The 11,260-nt window shown below is 34.7% G+C and overlaps 1 protein-coding gene across 6 annotated transcripts in view; it reads left to right on the forward strand.

Moving 5' to 3' along the window:
• Window positions 1–11,260, forward strand: part of Bap170 (Brahma associated protein 170kD) — a 113,396-nt gene that overhangs the window by 93,886 nt on the left and 8,250 nt on the right. For 4 of the 6 annotated variants that reach the window (XM_018458642.1, XM_018458650.1, XM_018458658.1 and 1 more), the window contains exons 5-9: window positions 1,131–1,609; window positions 8,625–9,139; window positions 9,369–9,757; window positions 9,849–10,068; window positions 10,159–10,564. In XM_018458642.1, coding sequence (XP_018314144.1) covers window positions 1,131–1,609; window positions 8,625–9,139; window positions 9,369–9,757; window positions 9,849–10,068; window positions 10,159–10,564 — 2,009 coding nt within the window. The remainder of the gene's footprint in view (window positions 1–1,130; window positions 1,610–8,624; window positions 9,140–9,368; window positions 9,758–9,848; window positions 10,069–10,158; window positions 10,565–11,260) is intronic. The other 2 variants (XM_018458674.1, XM_018458680.1) reach the window with 1 other exon arrangement.

Raw genomic sequence — 11,260 nt, forward strand, 5'->3', positions numbered from 1 at the left:
GTATCAACTCGCCGATAAGATACAATCGAGTCAACTAGTTTTGTTTCAACAAAAAAAAAAGAAAAAAAGAGCAAGGAGTACAAATGCGCTCAATATTAAAAAGTGTAACTTATCTTTTTGCTTTTTTTGCCGTAAATTCTATTTACAAAAATAGTTGTATCAATTTAATTAAAATTTGCAATGTTTTCATATATTCCCTTAGGAATATTTTGAAAGTAACATTTTACAAAGGTGCGGCGTAACATTTTTTTATAAGGGAAAGTAGTTTTATTTCGTAGTATTGTGTTCTTTTAATATTTGGGCATATATATGTACTTTATGTATATTTGTTAAAATATCTCTGTCAGATGTATTATATGTTCAGTTGCAGTTACCGGAAGATATTTAAACAATATGTATATAGAGTATATATTATATTTGAATCACCCGATGTTAACGTTGACTTTATGAGACAACGTGCATTTTGAAAGACGCGACTGATTTTATAATTATTTTAATTAGCAAGATAACTGTGTGTTTCAATTATTTTAATTGAACCGTCGCGACAAATTTATTGTATGCTGTACATTACTTACTGTCGGAACGTTTTACCATGGACACGACGTGTAAACGTTTGCACAACGACCTTCGCAACCATTCACCCAAAGTAAACCTGCGATATCAATTAATATTAATGTAATCATAACTAGAATGGAATTAATATAATGCGACGTATTATTGAATATGTATCCCGTAATGATGATTTCTTGCGTTCCGAAAATTATCATTATAACCAGTTGATACTTTTGATTGTTTAAATTTTATTGCCATGTTATATTAACGAATGTAAGTTTTCTAAGGCATCGAACACGTTTTATTTAAAAAAATATAATTATAAAAATTTTTAGAGAAAAATTTTTTATCGAGAAAATCTACAAAGTATATTAACATTATATAATAGTTTTAAATCAAGTCAACTTTTTAAAGGAGGTTAAGAGAGATATTTCTTCTCTCTCTCTCTCTCTCTCTCTCGCACATAGAATCTTCTAGGAAGAGATCGGCTTTATAAATAATATTTGAATAAGTAGAATTAAGTAAAATTAATTTTTTTTCTACACGTATAGAATACTAAATCCAATCTTTGCTTTTAGAATCACTGCGTGATTACAATGGACTCTCGTCGGACCTTTACAAATCCTCGAATTATGACAAGCTCGCGTTGTCGCTCCTATCACCGCTGCCGAACGAACAGGACTTCGCCATCAATGTCTGCACCCTTTTGTCGAATGAGGGCAAACACACCCTGCGGCTCGACAAGTATCCCCGTCTGATGAACATTCTTCTGGCGCACGCCGGTGTCTTTGACTCTCCTGGCACGCGGCAACTCTTCATCGAGGTGTACTCGCGTATTCGTAATTATTCCATTAATTCTTTCTGGTCGGACGTACTCGACTCCCAGGATGTGATAGACCTCACGGATGAGAGGACCTTCATGAAAAAACCACCCATCAGTAGTCTGCCGACGTTTTCTAGACGGAAGACTGTTGAGAAGGAGAAGCAGAGCAAACAAGACGTTATTGCATTGACAACAGAGAACGAGGAACCGACGGTACCGAATGATGTCGAAGTGGTGAGAAATATGCATATTTTTTGTCTATATGTATTATACATACAGAGTATCTCATTTATCTCTCGCATTGAAATATCTTGAAAAATATAAAAGATACGGAAAAATATTTCAGATGAAAGTGGAACGGTTTCGAGGGGGATGTATTTTGGTCATCTTGTTACTTTCTAGATGAAAGTGCCAAAAAGAATATGAAGATCACCTCCACTTTTTTAAATGGAATTGTATTTTTTTTACTTAATATGATTTCTCTAATTAGTCTGCTTGTAAAAGTATTAAAGTAGAAATATAAAAAAATTGACATAGTGTGTGTTGTTTGCAAGATATTTTATACTTTATTCTGGTACACATACTGACATGAAATATTAAATATCTCGTAAACTATTTTCGATCGATAATCGTACTTTAACACTTTTATGAACAGAATAATAAGGTGACTCAATTAGTGTGTAGAAAACACATAGTTGCTTATTTAAAAAATCATCTATTTTGCCTCTACATATTTTTTAAAACAATTATGTTTTGTTACACCACATTGATTCATGTCGTTATTCTGTTCATTAAAGTATTAAGATACGATTATAAAAAAATTAATAGTTTACGAAATATTTAATATTTCATGTCAATATTTGTGCCAGAATAAAGTATTAAAAAATATAAAACAATATAGAGAGTATACAGAGTATATAAGAGTCAAATCTAAAGAATTATTTTAAAACATGAAAATTCAAACGAGAAATATATATAAAATTCTGTAATTGACCAAAAATTCAAATATATATTACATGTTTCGGCCTTTCGATTGAGCCCTCTTCAGATATTCGAAAGATAATTGTATTTTATGTGCGAGTGATGTTACAATGGTGAGACGCAGTCGTAGATGGGTAATATTATGTATTATACATGTATTATGTATTATACATGGTAATGATGATCAGAGAGATATCTCATGCAGAGAGACGGAAATTGCTCGCAAGTGACTGGACAACCGGTTGTTTAAAATTTTCCGATATTCTGGTAAAAAGTCAAATTAAAAATAAATTAAATAGAATTGTACGATGATAAAAAACAAACAAATACGTCACTTTGGTAGAAAAACTCACCGAACTGGTCATATAATTATGTTTCGCATGTCGAGAAGATGTACGTCAAATATATAAAAAGTCAGTGTGTTGTTTTATAATGCAGTATAGTCAAAATTAATAAATAGTTATATCACAAAATAATGTAGAAAATGTTAGTCATGATATAAAATTGATAGTGTATAAAATTAAAATATTATATATAAATGTATTTAAGATACGTCTTGAGGTAAAGCTATATGTTACTGTCACGACAGACAAACACTGACTGAAGAATAATAGATTGAAAATAGTCTTGGTATTGCAATGTCAGATTTTGTTTATGATCGGTATGTATGACATGTGGAGGCCCTCAGTATTCGTTTGGAGATTATAATTGTTCTTTTGTTTTTTAATGTTTAACATCTCCGAAATCAGACGTTTATTATAACAAGGTTTTTCGTCCAGAATTTGGATATTATTCCAATCGAAGTCATGTTCGTGTTGCAACCTATGTTCGGTTAATATTGATCGAGTAGACATGTTCCAGCGAATATGATTTTTATGTTCAGTGATTCTTTTCCTGCCAGTCTATCCCACATATATTACATCACAATCATTACAATTGATCTTATAGACTACGTTATTTTTGGAAAGATGAGATCGACGGTCTTTATGTACTTTAATATATTTTTTTAATTTGTTAGAGCTATAAAAAGAAACCTTGATATCGTCTCTGTTAAATTTATTGAATTTTTCTGTCAAAGATGGAATAAAAGGCACCGTGAACCACGAATGAGTCAACGTTGATTCATCTTTATCTTTTGAATTATTATACGATACTGTTTCTCTTCGTAGAACGCTTTTGACTCTGTTGTTTATTGTATTAAAAATGAAATTAAGAAGGCAATCATTCTGTAATAGTATTTCAATTATCAATGTTAAATTTTTTGTATCATATTCGGAATTAGAGAATAAGAAGGTTCTATCTACTAAATTAATGACTTTTTTGAGAGATAAGGTAATTGGAGCAAAAAAAAATTTAGAAATCTCCTTGAGAAGGTCGGTTTGTGATACCAATCGAAATTTAGTTGGTTCTCATTAATCGTGATTGTGACATCTAAGAAATTTAGTGTGTCATAACCTATTTCCAGTGTAAATTGGAGGTGAGAATGGAAGAATTAAAGTATTCTAAAAAAGAATCGATTTTGGAAGAAAGAACAGCAACGCACAAAATATATCGATAGTAAAAGAATACATGTTCATTGAAGGATATCAAGGCCACTCTTAAAAAAAAATACCAAGTATCGTAATGACGGGAGACAATGGAGAGCCCATGAGTGTGCCGAAGTTTTGTTTGTAGATAGTATTGTCAAATATAAAATACATAGAACCTAAAATGAAGCGAACTGCCTTCAGAAACTCTTTCTTAGGTAGGGAACATTTTTTTTAGATGAAATTTCAATTTTCGTTTACGCAATTTATAGCCAAATCTATCGGGATGTTCGTAAAAAATGACACAACATCTAGTGAAATTAATTTATAGTTTGTTTTATGTTCAGTCCTTTTAGTTTGTCAACGAGTTGAAAACTATTTCTTATATAGCTCTCCGCTTTAGGAATTTCTTCGTACATTATGCTGTGTAAAAAAGAGGCTAATACGTACAACGGACTACCTATCGATGATATACAATGATTCTGAACGGACAGTTAGAAAAATATAAAAAATATAAAATATAAAAATATCTCGTAAACTATCGATTTAATATTTTTTTATATAATACTTTTATATGCAGAGATAAATTAGAGGAATTATATTAAGTAAAAAAATTGTATAATTTCATTTTAAAAAGTGGTGGTAACCTTTATATCTTTTCGGCGCTTTCGCACAAAAAAAAGAACAAATATGTTCTCCTCGAAACCGTTCCACTTTTATCTGAAATATTGTTCCGTATCTTTTATATTTTTCGAGATATTTCGATGCAAAGGTTAAATAAAATATCCTGTGTATGTGTACACACCTACACGCACACACCACACACGCGCGCGCGCGCGCGCACGTCAACGTGACATGAGTCGTCGAAATGACAATGACGGCCTGTATAATAAAAAGATCTAAGTTTGTATCCTGGTTGGGGTGTTATTTTTTAGAATAAATACCTTGCAACAGTTTAAGATGCGTCTTAGCATCATTATTATTAAATTGATTATCAATTTAATATGTGATATTGCTATTCCAGTTTCAGTTCAGGACTATATTTCAAGCCTGACAAATGTATATGTATATGTATTGTGTATACAGAGTGGGGCATTTAATCGCCCCAGGCGAATTCTCAGAAACTAAGAGAGATACAAGAAAAAGTTTTGTATGAAAGTTGTAAGTTTTCTTGGAGGAAAGAAGGTGGAAATAACGGATTTTAGATAGGGGGCATTACCAAGGTCAGGTCAGGGTCAACATGAATTTTTTAAATGGAACCCCCAATTTTTTATTGCAGATTTTTTTAGCACACCTCGAGAGCTTAAAAAAAAAAACCTTATAATAAAATATTTTTTCATGACGAGCACTTTTCGAGTTATAAGGTTTGCATGTTACAGTTGGCATTAGCATTATCCAAGGTGTCAGACCGATGGCTAGAACATCTTGAATATTGTTCAAGATCATGTCCTGGATAACATTTGTCAAGATCAAGGCCATTGGAGATTGTACTTCTTACTTACTTACTTTCATTTTTACGTAGAAATGAATTTTTAGTGCAAAAATGAAAATTAGAGGAACAACCTTCAATGACCTTGATCTTGAAAAATGTTATCTAGGTTAGATCCTGGACTACATTCAAAAGGTCGGACACTTTGGGTAATGTTATTGCCAACGAAACTATAACATTCAAGACTTATAACTCGAAAAGTACTTCATGAAAAAAATATTTTATTATAGCGTTTTGGAAAGCTCTCGAGGTGTGCTACAAGAATATGCAATAAAAAATTGGGATTTTCATTTAAAAAATTCATGTTGGCTCTGACCTGACCTTGGTAGTGCCCCCTATCCAAAACCCGTTATGTCCACCTTCTTTCCCCTAAGAAAACCTACAACTTTTATATAAAACTTTTTCTTGTATCTCTTTTAGTTTCTGAGCTGCTGGGGCGATTAAAATTCCCCACCCTGTATACAAGGTTTCCCAGTTTAAATAATGCATTAAGATTTCTCGAAAACTATGGTAGATACGGAAAAATGTTTCAAACAAAAGTTATATGGATATATTCGGATGGAGACATAAGAAGATACCATTGATTTGATCTTGGGTGACGTCGTTAAGGTCAAGTCAAGGTCACATCCATTTTTTAAAGTGGAACACCATATTTTTGATTCCAGAATTTAATAGCTAATTCAAAAAGTACAATACTTAATGAAAAAATATTTTCTTATAGCGTTTTGGAAAGCTCTCGACATCAGCTATTAGATTCTGGAACCAAAAATATGGTGTTCCATTTAAAAAAATCTATGTGACCTTAACCACTCAAGATCAAATCAATGGTACCTTCTTATGTCCTCCTCCGAACCGTACAACTTTTGTTTGAAACACTTTTCTGTATCTACCATAGTTTCGAGAATCTTAATGCATTATTTAAAATGGGACACCCTGTATATAAATGTATGTATGTATGTATGTAAAATCAACGCGCAGTTTACATGAACTGAACTCAAGACATTTACTATTTGAAAAAACACTGAAAAACCTGGAATTTTCAGATTTTTTCTCTTGAAAATATCGAGAAAACTTTTATGGAATTTTATTGATATTCAGGGAAATTTTTGAAATTTTATACCTTTAAATTTAAAAGACTCTGCACAAACCTTATGGAAATTGAATTTCGGTGGAATTGGCTGAAAATGTGTTATGTTGTAAATCTTATCGTCCTGATAAAACTTTTTAAAACGGGCTACTACTACGATATCTTATTTTCAACAAGTACAGTGCATTCTTACGTTTTTAATTGCACTTATGTATATTTTTGAGTAAAAAGTTATAAGGATAGTATTGCCTTGATTGCTTATCACAAATCGGAATGCTTGATTATTGTGAGTCCCCTTGCCTCTCACAAATCGAGATGCGTTTATTATCAATCCCTTGCCTCTCGCACATCGTGGTGCTTGATCCGTAGAGTCTGGACCACGGAGAACTCGCGAAAATCCGTTATAAAGACAGTTCTAAGAATAGACGAGGAGGTAGAAAGATCGCGCTCGGGATTATTATACATCTTTAACTCGCGGGAATAGCCTCGCGTATTGTAACACAAGTAAACACGCTTGAATCCAACTGAACAGAACATTCAGCAAGCATGCTAAATCTCACAACAATCAAGCATCCCGATTTGTGAGAGGTAATCAAGTCATTATTATCCTTATAACTATTTACTTAAAAATATACCTAGAAAGTGCAAATAATGAATTGTAGGAATATACCGTACTCATCGAAAATAAGATATTGTAGAATTAGTACGTTTTGAAATGTGACGCTCCATAGAGAAATCAAACGGTTCATTATAGAGAGTCATGTCTGTGGACATTTTATCAGGACAAGATCTACAATATATCAAATTTTCTGCCGATTTCACCGAAATTCAGTTTCAATAAGGTTTGGGCTCCTTTTATCTCTTTCAAAAAACATTATTTCTTTGGTCAATATTTTCTTAATAATGCAAAATGTAAAAATATCGGTTAATGATAAGTATGGCATCCGCGTGTACATTTACATATATTTTCGCAAGTTTAAAAAAAATCACGATGACAGTAGGAAATAGTACACAGTAGAACAGTAGTTTACTGATACTATATTGTAGTAGGTCTTCTCTATCCTATACGGAAAAGTATAGGGTAGAGAATAATAGATAGAAATAAGATAGTTTCCTTTTATGGAAAAGACTAGATATAGCTTGTGGAATTCTTGTTTTCTATATGGAAAAAATAATGTGATATTAACAACACTGGTTTAATTGAAAATAAACATGTCAATTCAATAATAGTATTAGGAGTGTGATTTAGTTTTGAGGGTTTTTTCCCCTTAAAAACTGATTTGTTTAAATACCATACGTAAACGTTTAATAACTATTGTACGATCAACATTTAATTCTTTGGAGAGTTCTGACGTGGATTGTGTTGGATTTTCGTCCAATAATGTTTGCAAATCTACATTTTCCAGCTTTTGTCGTTAACATTGAAATCACCACCATTTGAATCGATAGAATATTCACACATCTTAATTGATAGTGCAATATCACCCTAAGTTTCTATCAGAGTTCTATGACCTTTAGCCGCCGTTTTCTTCTGATAAAAAACAAAAGCAACGCATGTCGAAAATGGAGCTTCTTTTTAAGAAGCTCCATTTTTTAAATGATATAAACACGATGTTTACTGTGTCTATTGTTAGTAAACGACTAAATATCATAGAGTGATATTAAAGCATTAAGAAATAATAGCTGTGATTGGAATGTTTTCGACAACACTGACATTAATGCCATCTCTTGCAAAACTTTCAAAACTAAATCACACTCCTAATATTAATGAAACAAACATGGTATGCTCTTGTTTTAATATAATATTATATTTGTTTGATTAATACTGTCATCGAATTAACAAGATTAGTTTCATTTAGATTGCTGTCGGCTAAATTATGCTGTTAATACAACATAATTTTTTTGTGCACCAATTTATAATATACAGTTTGTTTTTGTGTTATTTTTAAAGTTGCATTAAAAAATTATCTAATTTTACCTGGAATTTTAAATAAAAGTATCCTCTAGTCTCAGAAAAACTTTTTACAAAATTTCAGTAAATAGTGTGAAAATCAAATTTAAACTAGAGCTTCTTCGTTGCCAACGACGTAATATGAATTTTAAGAAACTTGACAATTTTTTCCTTGTTCTCAAGGTTCTAAACACCGTTTATTATGTGCATTGCAGATACTTCCAGATTGTCCACGGCTAGATTTACTTGTCTTGCACTCGGACGAGAATCTGAAAGATCAGAATCAGAATTCTATCAAGTTCGAGGAGGAAGACAGGGATCTGTTTTGCGTCGGCCGGACATTAGGTACACAGGATCCGTACGGGCAACGCGTGCTGCAAATCGCCTCGATCCTACGGAATCTTAGCTTTACGCCGGAGAACGCGACGATATTAGGCAGGAACCGGTGTTTCTTGCGATTCGTGCTGCTATGCGTGAGAGCGAGGTGGAGCAATTTGCATCAACTCGGCTTCGACATACTAGGGAACATAGCGAACGAAGTTATTTTAAAAGAAGCCGGCGAGAGGATAACGAACGTTGTCCTAACGTGCGTGGCCAAGGGAATTGAGTCCCAGGACAGGTTTATCGTTATATCCTGTCTAGAGGTGCTCAATAAGATTAGTCAGCAAGACAGTAACGAAGAAATTGTCACGTTTGGTCTGGCAGACAATGTATATGAACTTATATGCAGGCAAGTGTATATCATATATGTATATTTATATGATCTTTTCATTCGGCTGTGTATTTTCTGTTAATTGAAACAAATCGTAAAATGTAGTTCCTAATGAAAAATATTGTAATTGAATATTTTGGGCAAATATTTTGTGACATTTTTTTCATATAAAGTCAAATTACATGTATAAAAGATGTATCATTAAAAATAAAATTGTGTTATGTTAAAAACAAATTTCTGCTTACAGATTTCTAGCTCTAAGTGACATAGCCCTCTTAGTGTATACTTTGGAATGTCTGTACGCTTTAACGTCGCTGGGTGAGAGACCATGCACGAGCGTCGCGCGGGTCCGCGGTGCCATCGATACGTTGGTCGCCCTCGTCACTGTGGAGGCGCAGAGTTATGGCCCGAAGGCTTGTATTCTCATGCGAGTTGTTGAGACGGTGTCGACAGTAGCGGCACAGCAGAACACCACAGGTCAAGGCTCTGTCCCCGCCTCTCCTGCCACACCAGCCACAACGACCGCGTCCACTCCGTCTACGCCGGCAACGATTACTACGACACCAGCACCTGCCAGTCCAGCGTCTTCTCGACCTACGACTCCCGCCGCGACCTCGACTAAGTCGACAACGCACAGTACGTAATCGAAATTGTTTTCGCTTCTTGTTTAGTAATGAAATCGCATATTCTTCTTTTTTCTACATTTCTGTTTCTTCACTGTTTATAGAAGCGGTGGAGACAGCTAACGCGATTCAACAACAAAATGCGCATCAGCAGATTATTCAAGAGAACGAACAGTTCGCTCTAGGCTGGGTGAAAGCAACCTTTGAACTCACACCCGGTGTACGCATTGAACAGGAGGAATTGTATAAAAAATACCTTGGCTGCTGCACGAAGATCGGTAGACGAGGCGTGATAGCACCATTGCATTTTCCCAGATGCGTCAGGTGATTATTTCGAGACATAAATCATCATCACAATCCTTGTTGTCACATTAATATACGTTTGTTTTAATGAATGCTGTATTGTCTGTACAGATCCGTTTTCGGCAATATTGTGGGACCGAATCCGTTGAAGGGCGAAAATACCGGTACCCAGTATTACGAAGGCATCCGAGTACGAGCCACACCCGCGCCGATCACTTATCCGAGCCAAACTACCGCTGCTGTCGCAACTAATACACTCCCGATTCCAGCGGTCAACACTACTCCAGTAAAGGTGCTTCCCGTTCAACAGCGTACAGTCAAGAATATAAGTCCCGCACCCGATAGCACGGCCGCTCCCCAGGTCGATAGTCCCGCCGCGTCGTCCGGGACGCAAACGACCTCCACCCCCGCGTCTCCCATCCTCAAGGCCCAATTGTCCGCACCGCCGAAACCCCCGTCCAACAACACCTCGAGCCAGTCCCAAAATCCAGTGACCAAGGTTGATTCTAAAAGTCAGGTGGGTCCGAATCCTAGTTCTCTCTCTATACCATTCTCTGCCATTCTCATTTATGACCTTGGTTCTCACTTTGGTTGTATTGTAGCTTCGTAGTGCTATTCTTACTGTTGGTTTTCCCTTTTAACACGAGCTAGAGATACTTCCTTGTAACACAGAGGTGAGAGAGTTTTTTTTGCATGTCTCGTGAATCCTCAATTTAGCGTTCAGTGATCGCCGAAAGAGTAGATGAAAGAGATGTAGATAGAGTAATTATAAGAGTAATGTTTGTTTCATTTTTTTGCGAAAAATTTCAATTTATTTGCTAAATTATTTACTATTATATAAAATTTTATGTAGGATGAAATACTACATATTTTCTATTCGCAATCATCGCTGCGGTTATGGAAAATATCGACCAGAATTATTTCTAAGGAATCAGTGTATTGTCTGTGATTTACGCTTGTCAAACGCTTCTTCCGATTGCGTAAACCAGTGCTCGGCACTAGATGCACATTTCGGGCTGATTCCGGCGAGCGACCCCCACTACCACTCGAGTCTCAGCGGCCGAGCCGTCGACCGCTCACGTGACGCTCTGGCTCAGGAGCGTCCCTATATCTTAAACGTGCTAGGATCGTATCTTCCGTCATTGAAGAATCTTTCTTGCTAAATAATTTTTATTTTTTCAAAAAATCAAGTACTAAATTTTCTATTATTAAT

Source organism: Mycetomoellerius zeteki, unplaced genomic scaffold (assembly GCF_001594055.1).
Source record: "Mycetomoellerius zeteki isolate Tzet28-1 unplaced genomic scaffold, Tzet1.0 scaffold117, whole genome shotgun sequence".
Taxonomy (NCBI): Eukaryota; Metazoa; Arthropoda; class Insecta; order Hymenoptera; family Formicidae; genus Mycetomoellerius; species Mycetomoellerius zeteki.